This window comes from Pleurodeles waltl, chromosome 3_1, assembly GCF_031143425.1.
Source record: "Pleurodeles waltl isolate 20211129_DDA chromosome 3_1, aPleWal1.hap1.20221129, whole genome shotgun sequence".
NCBI lineage: Eukaryota > Metazoa > Chordata > Amphibia > Caudata > Salamandridae > Pleurodeles > Pleurodeles waltl.
Window position 1 is genome coordinate 1,611,632,217 of NC_090440.1, and position 26,504 is coordinate 1,611,658,720.

Genomic DNA, 26,504 nt, shown 5'->3' on the forward strand with positions numbered 1-26,504 from the left:
CTGGATTAAACAGGTAGAGTTTTTTACCCTTCTGAGGTGACTTTTAGGATTTCGAATAGCACTAAGACATTCATAGTTCATGAGTTACTTGGCTTTACCGGACAATCATAAGCTTTGTGCAGCTGCTGAAAGGTTTATGAGGACTGCACCAGAGAATTATGCCAATCCACTGGGTGCAGTTGCACATCACTTTACAGAAACCATTTGGCCCTGTGAGGTCAGCTAACATGGCCAGATGGGTTAGGTGGTTGTTGTCAGAAGCAGGTCTGGACACTTCTTTATTTGGCACGCATTCAGTGATGGATGCAATGGACTCCAAGTCGTTTTCACTGGGGCCTCGCTTGGAGGACATTAAGGAGGCTGCCGATCAGTCTTCAAATTCTACTTTTTAAGATTTTCTATTATAAGACGATTGCTGGGGTTCCTTCTGTTGTTTTGGGTCAGCTTTGAAAAGCATAACCTGGAGCCTCCGGTCCTGGCCGAGAATAAACATTTTATAGCTATTGCGTTAAAGAATTTTTAATTCTATTAAGGACATGAAGGGGAGGAGTATCACCACCTATATGTATTGTAATGTGTTTTACTCTTGTTTATTTGATGAGATTACTATGTTTACATGCAATGCTAAGCATTCAGAAATTGCCAACTCTTGTTCTTTTAGTGGATTATTTGAGTGATATTATTGAATGTCTATTTTATTTGCACGTTTGGGTGGTAAACAGGGTTAATGGCAGAATGTTCAATGTGGTTTTTGTTGATGTATTCCACTTCCTTTGGAAAGATGCAGGTTACGCTGCGGGAAACTAGCGGATGGCATGTTCCACAATGCTGAGAGTCGATCAATGAGGGCTGTTTGCAGGAATTTTTCCAGACCGTTAACTGATGCAATTGTTATGGTTCTGTTCTGTCTGGAAATCCGGCACAGAAAGAGGAAAGACAATGTGTAAAGCAGGTCTTCCCAGGCCCTAATTGGTGGAAGGGTGATGATGTCATGAGACAGTTAATGGGAAATTAAGTTCTTGTTGTGTTTTACTGTTACATGATTGGCTGCTGCATTTTTTTGCAGTAAAGAGAAGCATATTCCTTGCCTTTGTGTACTTAATAGAATTGAAACTTCTTTGACGCAATAGCTGTAAAAGGTTTTACTCTCCCTCTTTCCCCGTCACTGTTCCACCTTCAGCTCACCCCCCTCCCTCTTGTTGCTTCCTCCTGTTCCTCCACCAGCACCCCTATACCCCCCTCCCCCCAAACCAGTGTCTTCTCATCAATGCTGCTCATGTATTTTTATTCCATGGGATTGTAAGGGATCCCCAAACCCCTAAACTAACACAGATATTTAATAAGCATCAATTATATATTTTTAAAAATGCAGGGGAAGGGCTTGCACATAAATGCTTAAATGGAAGTTTAAAAGCACATAAGCTACAAGACTAACAATAAATTACACTAAGCAACTTACACTGCTTTCAAGCATTTAGCTCCTAATTTCATTTCTGATTTCCTAATTTATATGGTCTGACTACATGAATGTCAGAACCACTATACAATACGAAAACAAGCATCAGCAATGCTAATAGGTCTGACGTTAGAGGAATGTTGTATGGTAATATGAAGCCAGTAGAGCAGTATTGGAATGGATATGTATTTATGTGGAAACAAAGAACTGTAGAATAAGATTGGTGTCAGTTAAAAGGTTGGGACAGTTGCATTGTCAAGTCAGACCAAAAAATCCATAGAGGTTAATGACTGCTCTCCTCCCATCTGTGCTGTTGCCAGAGAAAACATCACAAATGATCTAGTTATCTCAGACACTTTAATTGCATTATGCTGTCATATGTATGCCCCTGAAAATTCAGGCTAAGGCAGCTGGATAAATAAACAAAATGATCACAGCTGTGTGGAAGGCAATCACTCTTTGGGTCGATTTCTCAGCATAGCGGTCTCATTCGCTAAGGAATTCTTGGAGACATTCTGAAAACTTCCCTCAGAATGATTTCAGTCTATTGCTTACCATTGGCTTTGTGTATGTAACTCACCGTTGCTGGCTTTATTTGTTTAAGGCTGTCCAGCATATTTTGTCCCTCCTGTGGAGCATAGCCTGTTTACTGTACTCTTCCAGGAGGGCTAGTTTCTGTAAATAGGGCTTTAAATTGTGATCTCATCTTGTCACATTTGCTGTGCATTCAAAGACAGAGGTCACATGTCACGCTTTGTCTCCCGAGGGAACCTAGACTTTACTTTTTTCCCCACTGACTTCAAAGTGAGAGGATTTAGGTGATAATCCTGCTGACTAATGGGGTTGTGAAGGGAAAGGCTTTTTTCTAGTACAGAACAACATTTAAATGTCTGTAAATGAACAGTGCAATTATTTAAGAATGTATTAGAGTTAAGAAGGCACAAATTAAACATTTTTTGTAATTCTGAACTTTGGTGGAAACAAATATTTGAATGTGACCAAAACCAGTACACTATGTGATGCCATCTCCGCACATTATGCAGTGAATTGTTTTATCAGTAAATCTGTTTGTATGTGCAAATGTAATGTTCATTTCAATTGTAAACATGTTTTCTGTAGTGGCAGTGTGCTACAACACCATGGACACTCTACACTATGTCACTCCACTCTATGCCCCTCCACTTTACAGCTCTCTACTCCATGCCACTCAATGAAATTCCACTCCAAACCACTCTACGACCCTCCACTCTATACCTCTGTATGTCCCTTCCACTGCGCTGTAAGAGACTATGTCTATCCACTCCATAACACTCCCTCCAAGACAGACCCCACCACTGTACACCCCGGCACTCTACACTCCACCACTCTACAACACGTCACTTCACTACATTCTGCGACATGCCACTCCAATCCACTATACACCAGGACACTCTATCCCACTCCACTCTATGACACTTAACTACTCTATGAAACTCTCTCAATGCTACTCAACTCTATGTCACACTGCAACACTCTACATCACTCTCTCTATGCCACTCTACACCACTCCACGACAATCTACTCCACACAAGTTTTCTCCCCTCTGTGCCACTGCAATCTACGTCACTCCACAACACTCTATTCCTTCCACAACACTACGCTCTATGCCACCCCATGACAACCTACACCACTCTACGTCACTCCATCCTGTGCTCATCCAATCCATTGTCTGCAACTCTGCAACCCTCTACAACACTCCCTCTACAACACTCTATGATGCTATACCACTCTACGCCACTTCACTCTATGCTTCTCCATTCTACGTCCCTCTGCTCCCTCCACAACACTCTACTTTATGCCACTCCACTCTACAACAATCTACTCCAATCTATGACACTCCACCCTCTTTGCCACTCCACACCATTTTACTTCATTCTGTGCCTTGGCACTTTAAATCACTACACTCTATGTCACTCCACAACACTCCACGCCACTCACCTCTATGCCACTAACCTTTAGCCATGCTGACAAGCAGCCACGCTGGTGTTCAAGATGGTTAAAACACATTGGAAAAGCCAATAACTCTTGCATGAGCACGACCTATTGGCTTTGCCAATAGTTGTTTTGTAGAAGCACACAAAGTCTGCCCAACCAAAATATGTACTCCTACGGCCAAAGTCCCCCTCATGGTGACTCACAAAACGATTAAACTATTTGGCGACAAGTACGCTGTCAAGCCAGACCATAACTACTGGCAGTTGGAAATTTGAGAATATTGCACATATGGTGGCATAATAGCATGTGCTCAGTAGAAGCCAGGTACCACGTATACCTACCCACATGAACGTTTGAAGAATTTGAAACAATAATGACCATATTAATGTGGGTAGGCAAGAGAAACAGGGTACAACTAGATATTTGCAAAACAGTGTGTACAGGGAGGGCTGCAAGATGCAGATTTAGAAAATTATGGCAGCTGGACTTTATAACCAGATGGAGTCATTGAGTGAACGGGGGACTAGAATTAGTAAAATCACTTTTGACAATTGACAAACGAAGGTGGAAACACACTTGGAAGCCTCACATTTAATAAGAACAACTGTGCACAGCACAGGATGTGAAATAGGCTGCTTTAGATCCAAACAGCCCATGTCCCACAGGAACCATTATGGGCACCTACAGAACTCCAGAAGTTGAGTTGTGACATGGACAAGACTCAAATAAAACAAGGAGTTAGTCTGGATGTGAGTGGCTTATACTTGGGTGATACATTTCTAAACTTAGAGGAAGCGGGGTCTAGCACCATTCTGTCACCTCATATGGATATGTTCTAATTTGCAGGATTACCTGAAAAGGATTGCAAATAGGTACTCCACACATAACAACTAAACTGCAGTTGAGCTGATCGGCTACACAGATACCCAGATTAAAAGACTGAATTAGATAGGTAATGTAATAGTCACTGCATTGTCCTAAATTGAACAAAGGCTTGGAGGACTACTGAATCTGCAGAACTCGTTTCATCTGGATGAACAGAGTACTGAGACTGAAGCTATACAGCAGTGTAAAATACCACAGAGACTGATGTTGCAATCCAGGGACTATGTCCTCCTACCTGTAGTTAGCACTCAAAACATTGATAGGAACTGATTTTGTGCACAGTGTTTGAAACAAGAAGGCGAATCAGCAGGCAAAACAGCCATATTTTACTATGTATATATGCATGGCGAGTAAAGAAAGAAAAATGATTGACAAAAGCTGAAAAATATTATATTTCTTATTTTGTAATATATCAAATGGCAGTAAAAAACATGTTAGTTACTTTCGGTAACAATCTTTCTGGTGGATGCGCTAATCACAGATTCCTCACCTTGTCAATATTCCCCAGGCAACAGATCAGATTTGGAAAATTATAATAAGCATGGCTGCGTGCTGGTACGAGGCATCAGCAACTTTGTGCGGAAGTCGTTCTGCTCCAAAAGTAACTAGTGGAGCAGCATTTAAGCACCACCCATGCGCATGGAAGTTGGTTACTTCCTTATATTGTCTGTGCCCTCAGACGTAGAGTCTATGGGAAGATTGGCACCACCAGTGTTAAGACGATTTTAGATAGAAAAGGAGTCCAGTTCACAGAACAGGGAGGTGTGTGGGCAAATGATACATTTGCAGGGGCGCTGTATCCACCAGGAAGATAGTTACTGAAAGTAAGTAAACTTGTTCTTCTGATGGATACCTAGCTACAGATTCCTCATCTTGTGAACGAGTACAAACCTCTCAAGGTGCTGGGTTTGTGAACTGGCTCAGACTGGTCACGGTATCGAGTTTTCAGAAGTTGAGTGACACACAACCTTGCGTCATGGCCTTATATGGCCTTCAGACTAATCTCAACACAGTCGTCCCAGGCCCTAGAATCGTGCTCTGATCCCAGACACCATGAGCATACCTCATGGAATTCATCTCAGACATCTGTTTGCGACAGTCTCTACACAGCTTGAACCCTCTTTTAGCAGGGATACTTTCCCTTGCAAACTGTTGTGGAATATTTAAAAAAAAAAAAAAAAAAAACACACACACAAAAAAAAGACCGCATGGATGGCTGGTGCTTATACGTGCTCTGCTCATCATGGATTGGAACTTTGGTGTGTAGCCACACAAAGCCATCTTACCTGAACAAAGGAGTACCATTCAGAATTGTCTGGACCATTTTGACACCTGGGGAATATTCACTATGTGAGGAATCTGCGGTTAGAGGCATCAATCAAAAATATGTTCATATAAGCATCTACCTTCACAAACCAGGCAAGGAAATAGCAACATGCCATTTGTATTATTATGATCAATATCTTGCTGGGTTTGCATTGCTTATCTTTTGTTTTACATAATATTGGAAGTTGTATATGTAAAAAACAAGAAAGAAAGGAGTCCATGTGGAGGTAGAAAACAACTGAAAAAGATTATACCAACCTCTGCAGCTGCTACTTCTGTGAAGGTACTTAGTGCTCTCTCCACATTTGGTTTCTGTTTGGTTGCCATCAGACAATAATTTTCCATTATACGAAGCTGTATGTGTCCATGAATTGTCTGAGGTTTGAGTTCTTTGAGCAATTTTTCAGCTGTTCTGACAGCTAACTGCACAGATTCTTGTTTCTCTGTTGAATTTCTATAAAAAATGATTTTAGTGAACAAATATATATTACAAGTGAAACAAATACATAATAAACATAATGGTAAACTATTAGGAAACCACCATTGTAAAGCAATAGCAGGCACAATTACTGTGCTATACATACTTGAGGAAACACAAGTTAATTGCCACTGCGTCACCTCAGGAGAAAGGAAACAGAATCTTTTAATGAAATCATTACGCAGAACCTTCTAAAGAACATTATTTTAAAACACGACATCTACAAACGCATTTGTTGACTCAATTAATATACTTTTTATTAACAAAAAATATAGCACTGGAGGCGGGCCTTCAGAGCCAAGATGGATGCTTAGCACTGTAGCTCACGGTCACAGGCCCATAACCTCAAGCACTATGTGGATCCAAGGGTATTGTCAAGCATAGAAGAGCCGATTGTCAACCAGGGGATGAAAGACTTGACCTCAAGGGGCCTACTCGAGGTGGTTTCATGTTGCGTTGCCTCCCTTACCTGCTGCCTGGTAGTGAACTGTTGCCTGGAGGTGGCAGGGTCATAACTTCTCAATGAGGGCGTTTGTAGTGTTAGAAGTACTTCAGAGAGTGTGGGCTCTGGGAGCAGGTGAACATAGAGGTTTCTCCTGCAATGAATGGGATTCACAGAAGCTGAATCCACAGTGTTTGGGGCGAAGCTTTGGGAGAACGGAAGGGGACCCTGAAGATATGACAAAGGTACCCCTCAGAGATTGGGGTCAAAGTTGTGGACTGGCCTGTACCTGACGCCCAAATTAGCATTTCATCATGGCCATTCACTGATCACTCATACTGCTTTTGGAACAAGGGCAGTAGCTCACCCATAACACAACACTTCACTGAAATGGGATACATGTGTTGGTAGAGAAAGTGGTTATTGTAGGCAGCAAGGGCAAAGAGTGAGAATTGTTTACGTGCCAATCCTCCTCACAATGAGAGGGCCACGAAGAACAGTGGCATGAAGGCGAGAGACAGATATAGGAGCCCTGGACTACAGGAAAATGAACAATAATGGAGTCAGTGAAAGTTGTGCATTAAGCCCTCCAGGCATAGGCTTCAACTGTCAAGCATGCAATGAAAACAACTGATATACAAATAGAGGCATTAAACAAGCGTATTAAAGGAGATGAACAATCAAAGTCTTCTGCAGAGATCTGAATGTGGCTACTGGTTAAATTCCAAGACGTGATAGAAAAAGCCTCTACATGGGAAGTGAAGTTTAGGACTTCTGCAGTGAAAAACATAAAAAAAAACTATCACAAAATTGGAGAGCCTGAAAAATTAAAGAAGAGGTGCACAATTAAGCCGTGTAGTTCCACAAGAGACACCTTATCCAGTTCTGCAGGCTAAAATAGAGGGGGTAATGCTCAAATTCTGTGGAAGGGAATCTGAAGAAGGACTCCCACTAGTCTAAAGAATGTACCCGATTCCTACAAGAGAGTTAGCGTCTGTACGAGAAAAAAAAACAGCTGTCAATGTGATGGTGGTATTGAGAACAGCTGAAATGAGGGATCAGGTGCTTCTGGTTCGGATGGCAAGTGATAATGTATGGTAAGGGCCAAAATTTAAACTTTTCTTGTTTCCTGACCTTAAACCAGGGACTGTCACATACAAGAGCTCTTTTGGACAAAAAAAAAAACTGGGACAACGTTGCTAGTTACAGCAGCACTACAATACTTTTGAAGCTCAGGGTAGACTATGATGGGGAAAAAATACTTCTTTGTGCAGGCTTAGACTGCTCAGATGTTGCTATACAAAGTAAGAGGGAGCCAGTGCTAGATGGTCCCAATTCTGAGCCCAAAGAGTTGCATGCGTTGAGGTGGTTTATTGCCTGAGTGATCTCCTGAGTCGTTAGTCTGAGATAAATTCCCCCTGAGAGAGACAAGGGAATTGGCATCAAGGAACTGACTCTTTTTAAGCTTATTTAGTTTGATTATTCTTATGTTGCTCTTTCGGGCTCTCTTCACCTTTCTTGGGTTCTAACAGATGTGTATAAATATTTTATTTGAGTGACTAACTGTAACACGTAGGTAGAATTAAGTCACTTCTTGTCATTATCTAAAATGTTTTGTTTAAAGTGCACAGACTACTTTATTGTGTTCAATATTTAATACACATTTTCCAAAAAAGATAGCACCTTAACCAAATAATAGCACAATAAATTAAGCTAGTATTAACGACACACAGTGCAAGTTAGTATCCCACATAAGGCATCCTGTGACTATGTAACCACAGGATTATTTATTCTATTCCACTTCTCCAGCATTAACTATGGTGTATAATGACCTCAAATCTATTTCCAAGATAGAGACAGTCAACGTTTCAAGGCTCAGTTCTTTGGAATGCATCTTTTATCAGGACTTCAAATTGGAGTCACTTGTTACCCCATTCACTCAGCACCTAACCCGCTACAAAGATCCTAGTCAATCAGCGTGAAACTTGCAATGACTTAGGGCATGTGAGACCCAATGTGTCCAATCCCTCCCACAACAGAATGTTTTTTTTTTTTAACAATACGCAGAAACAATCCACTCCAATCCAACTAGAACACTCAGTACCCAAGAATCCTCATTCAAACAGTTGTCTTCCCCTGCAAATTAATTCTATGAGTACCCCCTTGTGAGCAATGTCAGAGTTCAACAGTCAATAAGTTAAATGAAGTGAAGTTTTCTAGCGCAAATTCCAGTTTAGCATTAATACTGCTCTAGTACTAGGCATAAATGCCATCCATTGAGTCAGCTGGATACCACAGCGACAAGGGCTCAAGGTAAAAATACAGATGGTGTGATTACTTGTAATCACGATGTAATTTTACACTATGAAACACACATTATATCGGTCATTCTGGCACAAAATCATCACATTCGAATTATAGAAGCAGTTGTGATGGGGACTGGAGTTCTTTTCAGAAATGAAAAAAGAAAGTCATGATGAAGAAGGTAAATGATGACATTAATAGTTAGTTAAATCAGTAGGGAGGCAAATCAGTAAAGCCTGCAGTTCAGAGGGGCGAGTGATTATGCTGCAGACATGTGGAGCCTCAGAAATGTGAGGGCACTGAAAGTTATTAACTTCTGACCAAAATGGAAATGTTGTTGAAGGCAGTACTGGATGTGAAAAAGCATATATCAATGCGATTATCACACATGGCTCTTATCCACATTTATGTGGAACCCCACAGCACTCTCTTCTCCAGATTATTTTAATAGCTTCTACACACTATCACATCAACAAGCTTGCTTTTCCTACAAAGAAATACTAACTAGTGTTGTTACTAACAATATAAAGAAACAACTCTGCCTTTGTGATAGAAAATGTGGCAAAAACTGCAAAATGCATTTACAATACTCACCCAATGTCACCATCGAGATTTTCAAACACTTCTCCACCTATAGTTTCATTATCCGGGTTCAAACATATTTCAATCATGTTATAAACTGCATTCTGGCCCCAGTCACTGTCCTTTCGGGCTTTATTAAAATGACGGAGGGCATCATTAGGTTCTCCAGTATACCTTGATGGGAAAGAAAAATTAGACATTGCACAGTTCAGTACTGGTTCTCTTAGCAACCATATCGAATTTTGTACTGTAAATTAGTTTCAAATTCCAGTGGCTTTTGTATAAAGGTTTCCACAAACAAATTGTGAAAAGCTTCTGATTAAATACAACTTTAACTTCCTGACTCAAAGCAACACTCATGACTTCACATTTGGCATCACCAAATTAATAACTGATTCCATGATTGGACAGGGGTGTGGGATAGAATGAGAAATATCCAATGGGCTTGATTGGAACGATAACTACACAGGACTTACTGCCACCAACAAGTAGAGAGGCAAGAAGCAGTCAAAGAGATCAACATGCAGAGCATATCAACAAGATTACATGTCCCATAGTTTATCTGATGTTCAATCTTTGCTTGATCCAGCTAACGGAAAAACGTACAAGACTTTATCAGATAAGATGGATACAGGCAGGTTGCTCACTGGATAAATATACAGCTAACTATAGAATGCTCATTAGAACTTTGGCCTCCCTATGATATTGTTACCTATTGTTGGGAAAAATTGTTCCTTTGATCGCTGGATTCGTTATGGCACAGAGACACTTTTTTATGAACCGGGTAATTTATTGTAGCTGATAGCATTTTCTTCATGTTTCGAACAAACGTATGCCAAAGCAGGCATATAGAGATTTAGCTGAGGGACGCCTGGCTGCCAAAGTAACAGCAATTACTTCTGGAAGGAGAATGAAAGCACTCAACTGTCGCAACTCATTCTCCAATTTTAGAGGTGGATGTTGAGCAGGGGTGGGTGCAGAAGGATAAACTAGAGGCAAGATGTGGCCTGGTCCTCTGTCTTGTGCTAATTGCATTTAGAATCGGATTTAATGGACTGAAACTTTAGACAAAAGCAAATTTATTAACATGATCTGAAAGAAAGAATATGGGGAAGGTGGTGTTATAGGAGTCACCTATTGAAGTGTTTAAGGAGGGCACACTTCTTCAGAACACAATGGTTAGAGATCATATTGATTCAATTTGTAGTGCATCTGGGCCAAGTGTGAACTGGGCCAACTCCGGGTCAAAGAAAGCAAGGATTTGTGATAAAAGAGAAGAGTTTTACACAGCTGAAGACCTGCTCCATCTAGAGAACAAGAGATCTATAGTGTTTGTTCACCCTATTAAAAATAACACCTCCATCGTAGGTTATGACCTCGGTAGTTATTGTAACTGATAGCAATTACTGCATACTTGCATCAACGTTAATATAAGGAAGACATTCCTACATCTGATCTTAAAACATGAAGTTAAGGAATGGCATGAAATTGCTAATAAACCTACAGACGAAGGAGACTGAATACAAAACATGCATCTTTCTTAGTAGGACGTATTCGCTTTCAGTTGAAAAATATAATAATTATAATTGTTCATATTTTAAGGTAATATGTTATTTGTAAATTAGACGTATTTTGTAAAGTTATACAATGTTTAATGATTTTATTGGTTAATAGGCATATATATGAAAGGTCACCTCTAAATTGTTGGCAAGGCTCCCAATTCAAAATGTTCACCTAGACTCCTTTAAAAGTCTTCACTGGGTGGCTGTGAATAAGCGCTAAAACTATATAATTTGTACAATTTAATTCATGTGGAAGGCAGAATCAGAGCCTCCCAAGGGTGTGGATCGTACAAACTAGGAAGCTCAACTAACCTAAACAAGAGATACCATAATGTCTAGTGATTTTGTAAATTCTGTAACTTTTATTCATCAGGATTCCCGGCAATGAATGCCAACTTACATCTCTATACTATAACTCCTACATCTGAGACTACAGCTGTACTGGCAGTGTAAAGCAGCCTCAAAGTCATCTTCATTGAGATCCATTACAGAAGCTGAAATAGCTGGATCAAAGCCCGAATAACTTGGAGTTTCTTCTCTGGGGGATAGTCATGAAACTCCACTGTTTCCAGAATGACTCTGATGAAGGGGAGCATCTGTGAAGGAGACAGGTGTGGCTTCTGCATGTTGATAGTGAACCCAAATGGTGTTATGAGGTTTGCCGTAGTTTGGTGGTGGAAGACTACCACCTGGGGCCTTCAAAACCAACTTGGAGGTAAGGGAAGGCTTTAACCCTTGACCTATGAAGATGAGCTGTGACCACCGCCACAATTTTCGTGAACACTCGAGGGGTGCTGCCTGGACAAAAGGGGAGCACAGAGAACTGCAAAAGATCGTGGCTTATGATGCGTGGAGTTTTGGCAAATGGTAAAGCATAACTCCTTTGAACAATTTGCAGGGCCCACCTGTCTGAAGTTATCACCTGCCACTTTGGCAGAATGTATCATATGCTGCCTCTGACAGGGTGGCTTTTTGCAGACAATGGAATGCTAAAAAGGTTTGGAGGGACCAGCAGCTGGGGTTGTGGAAGACTGGGCTGCCCGCAGTCCATGTGCCCTCTCTGATAGGTACTGCAGCTGAGGTCTCAAAAAGACAGCAGACATTGTTGCACTTGTGAGGTTTGTAAGTGGTATTGGGAGCCGTTACCAAAGCCCTGCAGGGTTGAAACTGTTGGTGTGGCTGATGAGCAGGAAGGGCCATGGAGCGCACCACTGTTGGACCTGCTATCTTTGAAGTGGCAAATGGCCAAATCAGCTTATTTCCAAAAAATTGGGAGCCACTGAATGACATGTCCAGAAGAATGACCCGAATGTGTCCGGAAAATCCAGTGGAACGCATCCATGTGTTTGGAAATTTCCACACTTGTGTCAATTGCCCTACTGATCAAGTCAGTAGGATTCAGTCTACAGAAAATGGTAAGCTTTGTTGCATCATGACCATCATGCATGGATCGAAAAAGAATGGTCTGGTATTCTTCCAGCACCATGGGCAATATTTAGGTCATGAAGTCCGGCAAGGGGTGAAAATAAAGACCTAGCAGGCAGCTGGCGTTCACTGAACAAAGAGCTAAGTTTGCAGAGGAGAAAACTCTCTTACCAAAGTCTCTATCTTTAATTCCCTGTCAAGGGGAGTAGTGGAAAAAGTTTGGGTTTACCCAGCTGGTTGAAGCCTGCACCACAAGGCCTTAAGGATTAGGGTCTTGAGTGAGGAAGGCAGGGTCACCTGGGGCAGGGCCATGTTTGGCCCAGGTACCCAAGAGCGTATCTGTGAGAGCTGCATTAAATGGGAGCTGGGGGACTCAGAACTCAAATGGTCAGGCTGCAACACCTCAGTCAGAACACTGGTTTTAACCTCCTGAGTAGGAAGGTGAAAATCAAGGAACTCCACCCCACTTCGCATAACCATTGCAAAGGAGGCACCCTCTTCTGTGGCATTTCCTGTGAATATAACTAGGCCAGTGTCTTACGAGGTATCCAAACCTCTGGCATCCGGGAGATTCACATATCAATTTTCCTTTAAGTACAGTTGGGCTATCTCATCACAAGCATCATAGCCTCCATTGTCTGAGTATGTGTTGAAACGTTCATGAAAAATCTGAGTTCTACAGGGAGTTCGAGGCAGAGTATCCATGTCCGAAATGTAGTGTGAGGAACTGCATTGTTGGTTGAGGGATGTGAAAATCTACTGAAGCAACAGCCACAATCCTTGTCAGGGTGAACCACAAAAAGTGATTAAATTAACCGGTGCGTAACTATCTGGTAGCTTGCCAATAAAAGCAGTTGAGCTTATCCCAGAGCCAGTGTCTAAAGTATTTAGGAGGCACTTAAAAAGTAATAAAGTGTAAACACAACACAAAAAATGAAATTAGAAAAAGAGTCAATTTTAATCAATTATTTTACACCAAAATGATAAAGATCCAATCGGTAGAACTAGAGTTATGAATTTCTCAAGTTTAAAGTGAAAAATAGCAACCAAAAAGATCATAGTGCCAACTGTGGACATCTAGTCTCATGGGAGAGATAGTCCTCATGGTAATGGAAAATGAATTAGCGCGATTTTTATTACCAGGACATGTAAAACTTAAAAGTACATGTCCAACTTTTTAAATACAATGAACCCTGAACTCTAGGCAGCTTAGGGCCTACCTTAAGGGTTACATATATAATGAAAAGGGAGTTTTAGGCACGGCAAGGCGTTTATTTTGACAAGTCGAATTAGCAGTTTAGCACTGCAAACTGGCTGGAATGGCAGGCCTGGGATGTTTAAGGGGCTACTTAAGTAGGTGGCAAGATAAGTACTGCAGACTTACTAGTAGCATTTATTTTACCAGCCCTGGGTATATGGAACATGTAGGGAAGCACCCTTTTTGGCATGGATAGCCCCCCACTTTTTGCCTGGTATCTGATTTAATTGGTATCTGATGTAATGTCGACTGAAAGTGCACTGGGTTCCTGCTAACCAGGTCTCCAGTGCCAGATCTTTTCCCTAAAACTGCACAGTCATTTCCCCATTAGGCAAAACCTTTAGCACCCTCTGTAAGTCTCTAGCAAATGGTACCCCTGGTATCTAGGGCATGGGTACTAAGAAGAGTCCCTAAGGGCTGCAGCATGAACTGTGCCACCCTAAGGGAACCCTCACTAAGCACATGACAGGCTGCGTGTCTTGGTGCAGACAAAAGTGAAAACAAGACATGGTACACAGCCTGTGTGCCATGTCCCCTAACACTGCATATGATATATGTTAGTCACTCCTCTAGCAGGCCTTGCAGCCATAAGGCAGGGTGCATTATATTACATGTGAGGGCATATCTGCATGAGCAGATATGCCCCTGTTATGTCTTTGTCGATTCTCCGACATAGTAAGTGACCAGGGAAGCCATTTTAAATACATGTGCTCGACACTGGTCACTATGAACTCCCCAGGTACATGATGGCTTCACTGAAGATGGGGATGTTTGTTGCCAAACATCTCCTATTGATGAACACACACTGATGCCAGTGTTGGATTTACCAATATATACACCCAGAGGGCACCTTAGAGGTGCCCTCTGAAAATCTACCAATGTGTTAACTGATTGGTCCTGACCAGTTCAGCCACCTTAGTCACATTTCTGACCGCTCCCGGTTCCCCCATCCTCCTACAAGGTGAGAGCCAACGCTCTCTGGGCACAGAGACAAAAGCTTGCACTGGGCTGGGGTGTTGACACCTCCTCCAGGCAGAATTGACAATCCGGGGTGCGAAGCTTCAAAGGCTGAGTTGCCTTTTGAATGCGACCAAGGTCTCTCTAAATTGCGGAGATGACCAACCCCCATGTCCTGACCCCACTTCTGGCAGCAAGACAGGTGGGAAAATAAGGCAGATTGGAAGGTGTGCACACTTCATGCCAGTCCCACACCGAAGGTGGCCGAGCTGAAGTGGACACCGCTTTTTATTTTGTGTTGTAATTTTTTATTCAGAAAACCAATAAGAGAGTTCATAGTCCTTCCACCATGCAAATTATACGACACTGGTGGTACAAATACAACAGTTCAAAAAAATGCAAAATTGCAAAAGCACAGAAACATGAGCATTCCATCAGGTGCAAATGAACACAGGAATCCAACATGTCCTGCGACAGATCAGAGTCTCATTGTAACAGCAGGTGCGATTAGCCAAAACGCAGTGTGTGAGGCCTCCCATATTCCATCCTATGCCTAGTCTGAATGAGGTGCAGGGCTTCGAGGAATCAGGGTAAGACGCTGTCAATTGACTCTCCTCAGAACCATCCGAAGCTCTATCGTTTTTGGTCTAGGCCCAGATAGAATTAAGAGGGCCAGGACATGCTAAGAAGTAGGCGTAGGTTGAAGTGGAGCTACGGCCCTCCAGGGGCTTCTGAGCCTACAAATGCGGGGATGGGTAACCAGGGGGTTCTGAATATGCATATTTCGTAAGGATATTGGTGGAATACCATGGACTTGCTGGAATGGGGTTGTGAGCCAGCGGCGGGTAGGAAGAGTCAGGATGGTAGAAGGAAGGATATAATGAGCCAACAGGAGAAAGAAGGAGGAGGGGAGGGAAGAAGAATGAGAAAGAGTCGGCGGAGTACGCATAGGGGAGCAGGGGTGGGGAGGGGTGCAAGGGAGCAAACCAGGATGTCAGGAAGGCGGAAAAAGTCCAGAGGGGGTGGGGAGGAAGAGAAGGGAAGTGCTAAGCAACGGATAACGGCCACGGCGGTCTTATAAGTGCCACGGGTAGGTATCAAAGGAGAATACGGGGTACAGTGATGGCAAGGGAGAGTGGTGGGAGAGGGGGGAGGAGCTAAGTACGAGGGGGTAGCAGGAAGCAAGGTTACTCGTCTCGTCTATATGGGGTCTAAAGTTAAGAAAAGGGAGGAAAGTAGTAGAGTGGAAGGGAGAGTGAGAAGGTGAAAGTAAAAGTGAAAGTGAGAGCGGAAATAGGAAAGTGACTGGGGGGGGTAATAAAAAAATTAAAAAAGGAGGGGGGGGGGGGGAAAGAGAAGTGAAAGCTGTCTGTGGTGAGGCAGGGCCAAGCCCTAGCGCAGCCACATATCTATGTAGCGAATATATATATTCACATATTATATTTTATATTAAGTGTGGCAGGTGATGCGCATGTATGTGTGTAGCTCCCAAGTGGGGGGGAAATCACTGCGGTGTACCCTAGAGCATGCCGTTTGTAATGGTGTGCTCAGTCCAGTGGTGCTGACAGGAAGGGGACCCACGTCTGAAGGAATACCTCCACCCTGCCCTGAAGACTATAGATACTCTGTTCATGAGAGGCAGCTTGATACATCGCAGTGATCCATTCTCCATGGGAGGGGGTAGTTTCTGAGCGCCAATGTCTGAGGATACACAATTTGGCCGTGGCCAGTGTTGTGTATTGCAAACGTTGCTGTGGTCGGGGCAGGTTACGCAGATCGCTGGTATCATGCAACAATAAGAGAGAAGGGGTGAGGGAGATCGGCAAGGGTAGCGTTTTCCTAAGGGTGCACCCCACCAATCGCCAGAAGGGTTGGATAACCGGGCAATCATGCAGGATGTGAGGCAGGTCGCAATGGGTGTGGGGACACCACCAGCAGCAGGTGTGGGGCAGTAACCCTGCAGACTGCAGTTTGAAAGTCCAGTGCCAGTTGTGTACTGTTGTGAAGAGACTGAATTTCAAGCGAGCCTCCCGAGCCCCATGATCCCTTGCCTCAATCAGATCCGCCTAGTCTTCCAACTCATATTCTGTCTGTAGACGTGCCTGCCACTTGTCCTTGAGAGAGACCAAGAGGGGAAGGGAGAATAGATGACGGTTCAGTAGGGCATGCATTCCACATATGACTCCTCGGAAAAGGCCCCAGGTTTCCAAGCAGTGAAGCACTGGGGATTGGGAAAGCCGCCAACGATGAGTCCCCATGCATCTCGCAAGACAATGCTTGAGCTGCAGAAAGTGCCATGAGTGATAGGCTGGTAGGTAAAATTCCTCTCTGAGAGCTGCAAAAGATTTTAATTGGCCACCAGTTAGAAGTTGAGCAATTCGCAAGAGGCCCTTCAATCGCTACTCCTCCCAACCAATAGCATTTCCCCCTATCCTGAAACCTGTGTTGCCCCAAATCCGGGGACGATCATGAATCAGGGGATCCACTCCCAATAGGCAGTGCGCTTGCCGCCAAGAGCTCCGCGTGGCTCTAATCATGGGATTAAACATCCTGAGTTGTAAAGCACATTGAGGCCCAGTAGGGAGTGTGAGAATGTCTGCTCTACCTTCACCCACAGCAGTGGATCCTGGACTCCCGCAAGAAGGAAGGTCAGTTGCGGGAGGTGTAACGCAAGGGCATCATGTTCCACTGAGGGGAGACCCAGCACCCACGTCAGGCGAGTAGTGTGGTCCTGGGTAGACAGGGGCATAACGTCCCCCAGACAAAGGCTCTGATGCAACGATCTGTCTCTATGAGGAGAGTCAAGGGGATCTGTAGAACAGCATGCCAAGAACATAGAGGAATCTCGGCAGTATCACCATGCGCTGCGCTGTCCCCCACATAGAGAGACCCAGGTGTGTCCATTTATCAAAATCTCTTTTCATGCTGGCTATCGGCGGGTCCAGGTTGTCAGCCACCATATTCTCGAATCCTCTGTTGATGTGGATGCCCAGATATTGTAGACGCGACTGCTTCCACTTGACCGGGAGGCCCTGCAACGCCTTGCTCTTGTCCCAGTTAAACCAATAACCCGAGAGAAGTTCAAAGTCAAGTTAGGATGTTTCAGAGTGCCGGCAGGGACTTAGACAGGTCGGTGAGAGTTAGTAAGATATCGTTGGCATAAAGGTAAATGGTGGAGCTATCCCCGGGGATGGGCACTCCAGTTATGGGACTCGATCTACAGATCACTGCCGCTAATAGTTCCACGGCCAGCAAAAATAGTAACGGCGATAGGGGGAAGCCCTGACGGGTCCCTCTCCTGATGGAAAAGATGTCAGATAGGTACCCGCCGCAATTGACCTGTGCTGTTGGCGAGTCATCTAACAAACGCACCTTATTGATAAAACTAGTCCCAAGGCCAAATCGTTACCACCACTCTATACGATTGTACGCCTTTTCAGCGTCCAGGGAGAGGGCAAGGGCTTCCTCCCGAGAGTCTCGTATCACCCAGAGAGCATGGAGCAAGGTACGCAAGTGATTCCAAGAAGATCAGCCGGGTACGAAACCCACCTGTGTATGATGTATGAGGGATGGGATGAACTTCTTAAGGCGGGCCGCTAGAATTCCCACCAGTATTTTGACATCTCCGTTGAGGAGGGATATAGGGCGGTAGCTGCCGCAAAGGAGGGGGTCCTTACCAGGTTTGGGTAATACTATTATGGAGGCTTTGTTGGCGATGGGGTATAATGAACCGGACTGATTCCCCCCCACCCAAAAGGCCTCATATAGGGCTTCGATTGTATCCGCCCTTGTCCATTTACAGATTTCTGTTGAGAATCCATCCTCTCCGGGGGCTTTGTAGTAAGGAAATTTGGCTATCACTTGTTGGATATCCTCTTTACTGATGTCACCGTCCAAGAGAGCCCTGCCAGCCTCCGAGAGACTAGGTAGATTTGGAATCTCAAAGAAGGTGGTCATCTTATTCTGATCTTCCACTGTTTCAGGTGTATAGAGGGTTTGGTAAAAGGGATCAAATTTGTCTGCGATCGCTTGGGGGTGTGTAATAAACTTGCCATCAGTGCCATACAAGGCTGGGATGGCCAGCGCTGCCTCTCTTTGGCGTAGCTGAGGCCAATAATCTTCCCGCCTCCTCTCCATGCTCATAGTGACGACCTTTCAGTCGCTGAAGCGCATATTCCGCTTGTGATATAAAGAGAGCATTAAGCTCCATTTTGGCTTGTTCCAGGCAGTGACGGATGGTGAAGGAGGGGGTCAGGGTGTATTCACGGGTAGTCTGGGCTATACAGTATTCCAGAGCTCGTTGGCTGTCACGCCTCTGGGCATCAGCAATGACAGCGTCCCTCATGAGATGTCCCCGTATCGTCGCCTTTGCTGCAGCCCATACCACTTGGGGTGAGGAGACCGAGCCCCTGTTGTTGAATAAATAAGTGGCAATGTGGGAATCTGAGTTGCTCCTTCCCCCCTCGGTGTAGGACATCTAGAAGTCTGAAGCCGCCAGGGCTTACGTCCCGGAGACGCCAACCCTAACTCTAGGGCCATTAAGACCAGGAGTAGTCAGACAATGCGGCCGGTAAGATCTGGGATTCCCTGACCGTATGTAACAGCCTGTGGGTGATGAGGAAGTAATCTAGTCTGGACTGGGTCCCGGGAACTGGTGAAACAAAAGTGTATTCACGGCCCGATGGATGGGAAAGGCGCCAATGATCCAGCAGACCATGGTCTGAAAGGATATAACCAATGAGGGCCCGGTCGGCGTTGTTGTCTGCATCGAGGCCCCCTGATCGCTCCAGGATGGCATCCTGTGTAGGTTTCAGTCCCCACCGAGTAAGTACTGGGAGGCTCCGATCTCCGTCAGTAGTTGATTCAGAGAGAGGAAAAAAGGGTGTTTGGAGCCCGTGGGAGCGTAAACAAAGCCAACACAGACCGTGGAAGCACCCAGTTTTAGCTTGGCGAAGACATAAAGCCTCTCAGGGTCTGACCACGTATTGAAGAGTCTAAAATGTTAGGATCGACGGATGAGAATTGCTACCCTGCATTTCCTTCTCAAACCCTGTGCCTCACAGTGCACGGATGGGGCTCCGCTGAAGAGTACCCTCCCTACCCAGTCTCTACGCAGTTTCTCCGACTCTGAGGGAGAAAGATGCGTTTCCTGTAGAAGGGCGATATCGGTCCTTTTAGACCGTAAGTAGGATAAGACTTTTTGCTCCTTGATATAGTGTGTCATGCCATGGACGTTCCAGGAGAAGACTGTCAGCGGTACTGTCGACCCCGTTTACAGACTTCGACAATCAGGTCGCAGTGGGTGTGAGGTCTTCTTTGCTCTGGCGCTCCTAATAAGGAGATGCTGTGGAAGTGGTGATGCTTAGGGTGTGTGGGCACTGGGAAGGGTAGGGAGGGGCCATAAGGACAACCCTCGGTCAGAGAAGAGGGGGTGGACAAATCAGCGGCTAGAAAGTTGAGGAGAGAAGCAGAGGCAGGAGAAAACAGGATACCTGGGGGAAGGAGGGCACGGGCAGGCCAACTCTGTATATACAAAAATTAGGATAGAAAGGAATGGAGGGGGGAGCCAGGGAGGAAAAGTGGGGGATATAGAATACAAATCAGAGAATACACCAAAGACACAGAATCGGGATCTACAGAAACCAAGGTGAATACCTCAGTACTATGGGCCCTAGTGAACCGCAGGTCAGGACCAGCATGGACTGCGTACCGAACGAGCTCGGTGGGGAAGGGGGAGGGGAGGGAAGGGGAGCCCAGAGTGGCCATCGACAGACAACCAGGAGTGATTAACATTACGTGGAATATTCGGACAGCGCAAAGGGGGTAGGGAAGGAACATAATGCATCAGGGGAGAGAACAAAGAGAGCATCGGGGAGGGGGTCCATGACAGAACCGGGACGTGGGTGGCACTTGTGCCTTGAGTCGAAGAAGTGAGGGCGGCTGCCCTGCCGGAGGCGATGACGTCGGAGAGAAGTTATGAGACCTCCACGTCATAATTCCAATTCATCCCATCGGAGGTCCCGGAGGGAGGGGAGAAGGGGGGCCTGTATCATTGAACAGGGGGCCAGTAGACAAAGAAAGTGAAGTGAGCATTAAGGTAAATTGAGGTAAACTATGCTGAGTTGAGTTAAGTTGGGGGGCCTGGGAGGCGGGGAGGACTGCGTTATGTCACCTGAGGGACTCCCCAGTGTAATGGCGATTATAGGGGGTGGGGGGGGGGGGGGGAGAATAGGAAGTGGGCCACACGGACTCTTGTATTAGTCCTCATGATATGGTCTCCAGCGGTTTGTGGCCAATGGCAGACTCGGACCGGTATGATGGTTGGGGGAGCCTCAGAGGGAAGGTTGGCACCAGATGGTGGGTCCATACCCCACAACAGAAGACTAAAAGCGAATTTAGAACAAAATAGATCATACAGTACTGTTAACACTGGACATATAACTTACTAGCTGGAGCAAATTGTAACCAGAAATATAAACAAAGGAGGAAACGCAGGGGGCAGCTAGCTTATATCACATCCCCACAACACTGTCTTAAGCAAAGCCCTAGAAAAGGCGGAATGCTTCCTACGAGCCAGATGTGCTAGGAGCTCTGTGCGGAGGGGCATACAATACCAACAGAAGCAGTAAAGACAACTGACACAACGGTTACAATGCTGGCTACTCCCATCTTAACAGGGATAGATAGAAGCGAAAATAAGTGAACAGGTCACTTATCTGTCCAGCGGGGAAGTACACGCTTTGGGCTGGATGGCAGATGTTCTCGGCTGCGTCGTAAGTTCAGCACTACGGGCGTTCCGTGGGCGGCAACGGTATTAGAGGGGATTGGGATTTGTCTCTGCCTTGATCCTGGGTGAGAGCAATCACAGCCTGAAGAGCATGTTTGCAGCCTTCTTGCGATTTCAGTGTGCTGTTGTAGGTCAGTCCCTTCTCCTGCGAAGCAGCGTGGTGGTGCGAAATAGCAACGGAAGAAGGATCCTCCAAGGTCTGGAAATCTGTTCTCGGATGGGCAGGGGTGTAGTCCATGGGATGCATAGTAAGGTCATTCAGGAAGGAACTAAGGTCTGCAGGATCAAGGAAGTCTCTTGATTTACCATCTAGGGTAATCCACATACAAGCAGGCTCGAAATGGCCAAATTTGATGTCCAGCTTCCTGAGTTGTAGCTGCAGTGCCAAGAATGCTTTCCGCTTCTCATTTGTTACTCTGGAGAAGTCCGCGGCCACCTGTATCTCGTGACCCTCTAGAGAGTACGGGCCCTGAGATCTGGCCGCTGAGATGACTTGGCGGGTCTCCTCGTGGCGGAGGAAGCATGCGATTGTAGGGCGAGGTCGCCCAGAGGTTGCGTTATGCAAAGGACCAATTCTGTGGGCTCTTTGAAACTCCAACGGCGGGGACAAATCAAGGCCTGTGAGTTCAGGGAGGAAGTTTTTAAGGAAGGCCTTGACGTCTGAACCTTCCTTGTGTTCTGGTATGCCAAAAAAAACTACATTGTCTTTCCTGCTTCTGTCCTCCAAATCTATGATCTTCGCCTGCAAGGTCTGCATCACCCTGTCCCGAACAGGCAGAGCCACGATGTGATCCTCAATGGTTGTGAGACATTGATCTAGGTCGTTTACCGTTACTTGGAAACGGGCAATATCTGCCTGTATGGCGGTAGAGGCCGCAGAGAGGTCTGAAACCTCCAAGAGTTCTTGGGTTTAACTTTTTTGATGGTGCTGATAAGGAAGCCATCACTGTCATCATATTAGTCTACTAGTCCCTTGATGGCAACTGCTATATTTCCTGCAACCATGAGTTGTAACCGGTACGAGCTTCTTCTTCGGATGCTGCATTGTTGCTAATGCTTTATCCTTGCAACGAGATCGCCCAGATTCTGACCGTCTTTTTAAGATTAGACCTGTCCTCGATCATTTTGTAGATAGGTTTTCAGAGGTCTATGTTCCAGGCAAAGAAATACCTGTAGATGAGTCTTTGGTCCTGTTCAAGGGTTGTTTGGTTTTTAGGCAGTACATTCCTAGCAAGAGGGCATGGTATGGAATTAAATTGTATATGCTGTGTGAAAGTAGTACAGGATACGTTTATAATTGCCGCATCTACACTGGTAGGGATTCCAGTATTGACCCCCCTGGTTGTCTGCCCACTTTTGGAGTTAGCGAGAAAACTGTGTGAGAACTTGGCAGATGACTGTTTAACAAAGGTCACCATTTGTACGTAGATAATTTCTACACTGGAGTGCGGTTGTTCAAGGAACTGTTCAGAGTGGACACTTGATTGTGGCATAACCGGAAAGGCTGTCCAAGAGAGCTTGTCTGTAAAGAATTGAGAAGGGACAGTGCAGTGCCTTGCGGAATGATGCGATGCTAGCTCTGAAATTTGTAGAGAGGAGGTATGTGTACATGCTAACTACCATCCATGATGACAGTACTTCACCTGTGGCTGTCAAGTTGCTGAAGTGCACCAACCTGTGTGCATTTTAGACTACAATAAGCACATAGGTGGTGTTGACAGAGTAGATAAGAGGTTGGAACCTTACACTGCTGCTCGTAAGGCTTAAGTTTGGTATAAGAAATTAGGGGTTCACCTCTTCCACTTGGCAACTTTTAATGCTTTTGATGTGTTCAAGAATAGTTCTCCAGAGTCATGGATGACATTTTTTAAATTTCAGGAGTCTGTCATAGCGTGTCTTGTTGTGCTGGAACAGGCAAGAGTTCCTGGAGAAGCAGTGGTGGAGGATGTGGCTAGATTGAAAGATCGTCACTTTGCTGAGCACATTCCTCCCACAGCCAAAAAAAGACTTTCCTGCTAAGAGATGTAGAGTCTGTGCTCAAAGAGGTATCAGGAAGGAGACTAGGATCTACTGCCCCGATTGTCCTTCAAAGCCTGGGCTGTGTGTGGGTGACTGTTTCAGGAGCTACACCACACAGAAGAATTATTGTGAAATACTGTGAGCGTAAAATGCCATTTTATATTTTGATATCTTCAGTTTCACAGTTGGCATTACTGCAATATATTCAGTTAGAGTGTTTGTAGTTTTATAATTATTTATAATTATTGGTTTAAATCACACAAAAAAAGTGATGTTGGTGTGATGGATTGACGCTTGGTTGTCGGTGTGCGTGAAGTAGTGCTTGGATGGCAGTGTGCATGGAGTGGCGCTTGGATGGCGATGTGCATGGAGTAGCGCTTGGCTGGCGGTGTGCTTGGAGTAGCGATGGGCTGGCGGTGCCAGCAAAACGCCAGTCCACACACTCCAATCAGCTGGTGTGATTGCTGTATCAGGCATGTGGGCGTATGAAAGTGATAGGCCCTTGAATGCCGCTGTCTGTTGATGTGAGTGTTGTAATGTGCTGGGCCCGTGGCTGGCGGCGTGAATGGTCTTGTGCATGTCACGTATGAAAGGTGTGTGAATGGTCTGTAAAGTGGTTGGTGTCTTGACGCGACTTTACAGCTCACGAGCTGTGAGTCACTAGTTCAGTTTTTGGCCTTTCAGTTATTAACAGTGCATTTCACTTTTATGAAATATCTTGTTAGTAAAATTTGATCTGCTGAACCATCACTCACCCTTGTGCCAAATCCAACTAGTTTGTGTGGGGAAAAATGACAAAACCAGCTCGTCTGTAATCAGGGGTCTCAGCATACCTGTGACACGCTGGGTATCTCGGGTGGGACTACGATGATGAAGCATGCCACCAACTTGTTGGTGGGTGAGGGGTATTTTTAACATAGCCTAAATGTGTTTCTTTTTCAAAATGTTAGTGTTTGGAACGTCACAGAAGTACGTGGACACATCAAAATGATCTATTGCAAAACTACCTGTTTGGGGGGGGGGGGGAGGGGGGCACCTATGTTTTTGGTCCCAGGTGCGGCCTTCATTTATGAAAACCTACAAAACCCAGACATTTTTTAGAACTAGACACCCCAAGGAGTCCGGGAAGGTGTGGCGTGCGTGGATCCCCAACATTTTCTTACCCAGACTCCTCTTCAAACCTCAAAATTTGCTTACAAAAGCATATTTTCCTTATTTTCTTAGTAGGATCACCGCTCCGGCACAAAGTTCCTTCCACCCAGCATTCAACTCAGTCTCCAAAGTAAAATGATACCTCACTTGTGTGGGTCCCCAAAGCAGAGTCAGCCTAAAGCTGTATAAAAGGAAAATATGTGCTTATCAACTTGCTGTGCTATCCCCCAATTCTCTACAGGTTTTTTTTGCCTTTTTCTGTTGCAGGCACCTGGGCCACCCACACAAGTGAGGTATAATTTTTATCGGGAGAGTTGGGGGAACGCTGGGTGGAAGGAAATTTGTGGCTCCTCTCAGGTTCCAGAACTTTGTCATGGAAATGTGAGAAAAAGGTGTTTTTTGCCACTTTTTAAGGTTTGTAAAGGATTCTGGGCAACAGAATCTGATGAGAGCCCCACAAGTAACCCCATCTTGGATTTCCCTAGGTGTCTAGTTTTAAAAAATGCACAGGTTTGGTAATTTTTCCTAGGTGCCAGCTGAGCTAAAGATCAAAAGCTAGGCACTTTCCAAAAAACAGCTCAATTTTCAATGTAAAAATGTGATGTGTCCATGTAGCGTTTCCTGTCGGGGGCATTAGGCCTACCCGCACAAGTGAGGTACCATTTTTATTGGGAGACTTGGGGGAATACAGAATAGCAGAACAAGTGTTATTGCCTATTGTCTTTCTCTGCATCGTTCCCTTCCAAATGTAAGACAGTGTAAAAAAAAAAAAAAAAAAGATGTCTATTTGAGAAATGCCTCGTAATTCACATGCTAGTATGATGACCCCGGAATTCATAGGTGTACAAATAAACACTGCTTCTAAACACCTTATCTTGTGCCCATTTTGGAAATACAAATGTTTCTTTGATACGTATTTTTCAGTCTTCATATTTCACCAAATGAATTGCTGTATACTCGGTATACGATGAAAACCCATTGCAAGGTGCAGCTCATTTACTGGCTCTGGGTACCTAGGGTTCTTGATGAACCTACAAGCCCTATATATCCCCGCAACCAGAAGAGTCCGGCAGACATAATGGTATATTGCTTTAAAAAAAATCTGACATCGCAGGAAAAGGTTACAAAGTAAAACGAGGAGAAAAATGGCTGTTTTTTTCAGCTCAATTTCAATATTATTTTTATTTCAGCTGTTATTTTCTGTAGGAAAACCTTGTAAGATCTACACAAAAGACCCCTTGCTGAATTCAGAATTTTATCTACTTTTCAAAAAGTTTAGCTATCTGAGATCCAGCATTGGTTTTACACCCATTTCTGTCAATAACTGGAAGTAGACTAAAAGCACAAAAAATAGTAAAAATGGGGTATGTCCCAGAAAAATGCAAACATTGAGTTGAAAAATGTGGTTTTCTGATTCAAGTCTGCCTGTTCCTGAAAGCTGTGAAGATGGTCATTTTAGCACCGCAAACACTTTGTTGATGCCATTTTCATGGGGAAAAAATACAATCCTTCTTCTACAACCCTTTTTTCCCTTTTTTGAAAAAAACAACAACACATTTTCGCTGTAGTTTGGCTAATGTCTTGGTGTCCTTCAGGGGAACCCACAAACTCTGGGTACCGCTAGAATCCCTAGGGTGTTGGGAAAAAAAGGACGTAAATTTGCCATGAGTAGCTTATGTGGACAAAAAGTTATGAGGGCCTAAGTGTGAACTGTCCCAAATAGGCAAAATAGCCAAAAAAATTGGCACCTGAGGGGTAAAAGGCCTGGCAGCGAAGGGGTTGAGAAAGTTGAAGGATTGGGTACAGTATTCTAGAATTATTGCGAACATCCGCTCAAAAATAGACAGGCTTAACAAGTGTACAAACATCATATGAATTAAATATGTAGTGCAACTTC

General features: G+C 44.6%; 1 protein-coding gene across 1 annotated transcript in view; it reads right to left on the minus strand.

The window, feature by feature from the left end:
- TTC21B (tetratricopeptide repeat domain 21B) overlaps positions 1-26,504 on the minus strand; it is a 489,309-nt gene that overhangs the window by 77,528 nt on the left and 385,277 nt on the right. The window contains exons 24-25 of the mRNA XM_069225262.1: positions 9,460-9,621; positions 5,900-6,095 (exon numbers count right to left, since the gene is read on the minus strand). Coding sequence (XP_069081363.1) covers positions 5,900-6,095; positions 9,460-9,621 — 358 coding nt within the window. The remainder of the gene's footprint in view (positions 1-5,899; positions 6,096-9,459; positions 9,622-26,504) is intronic.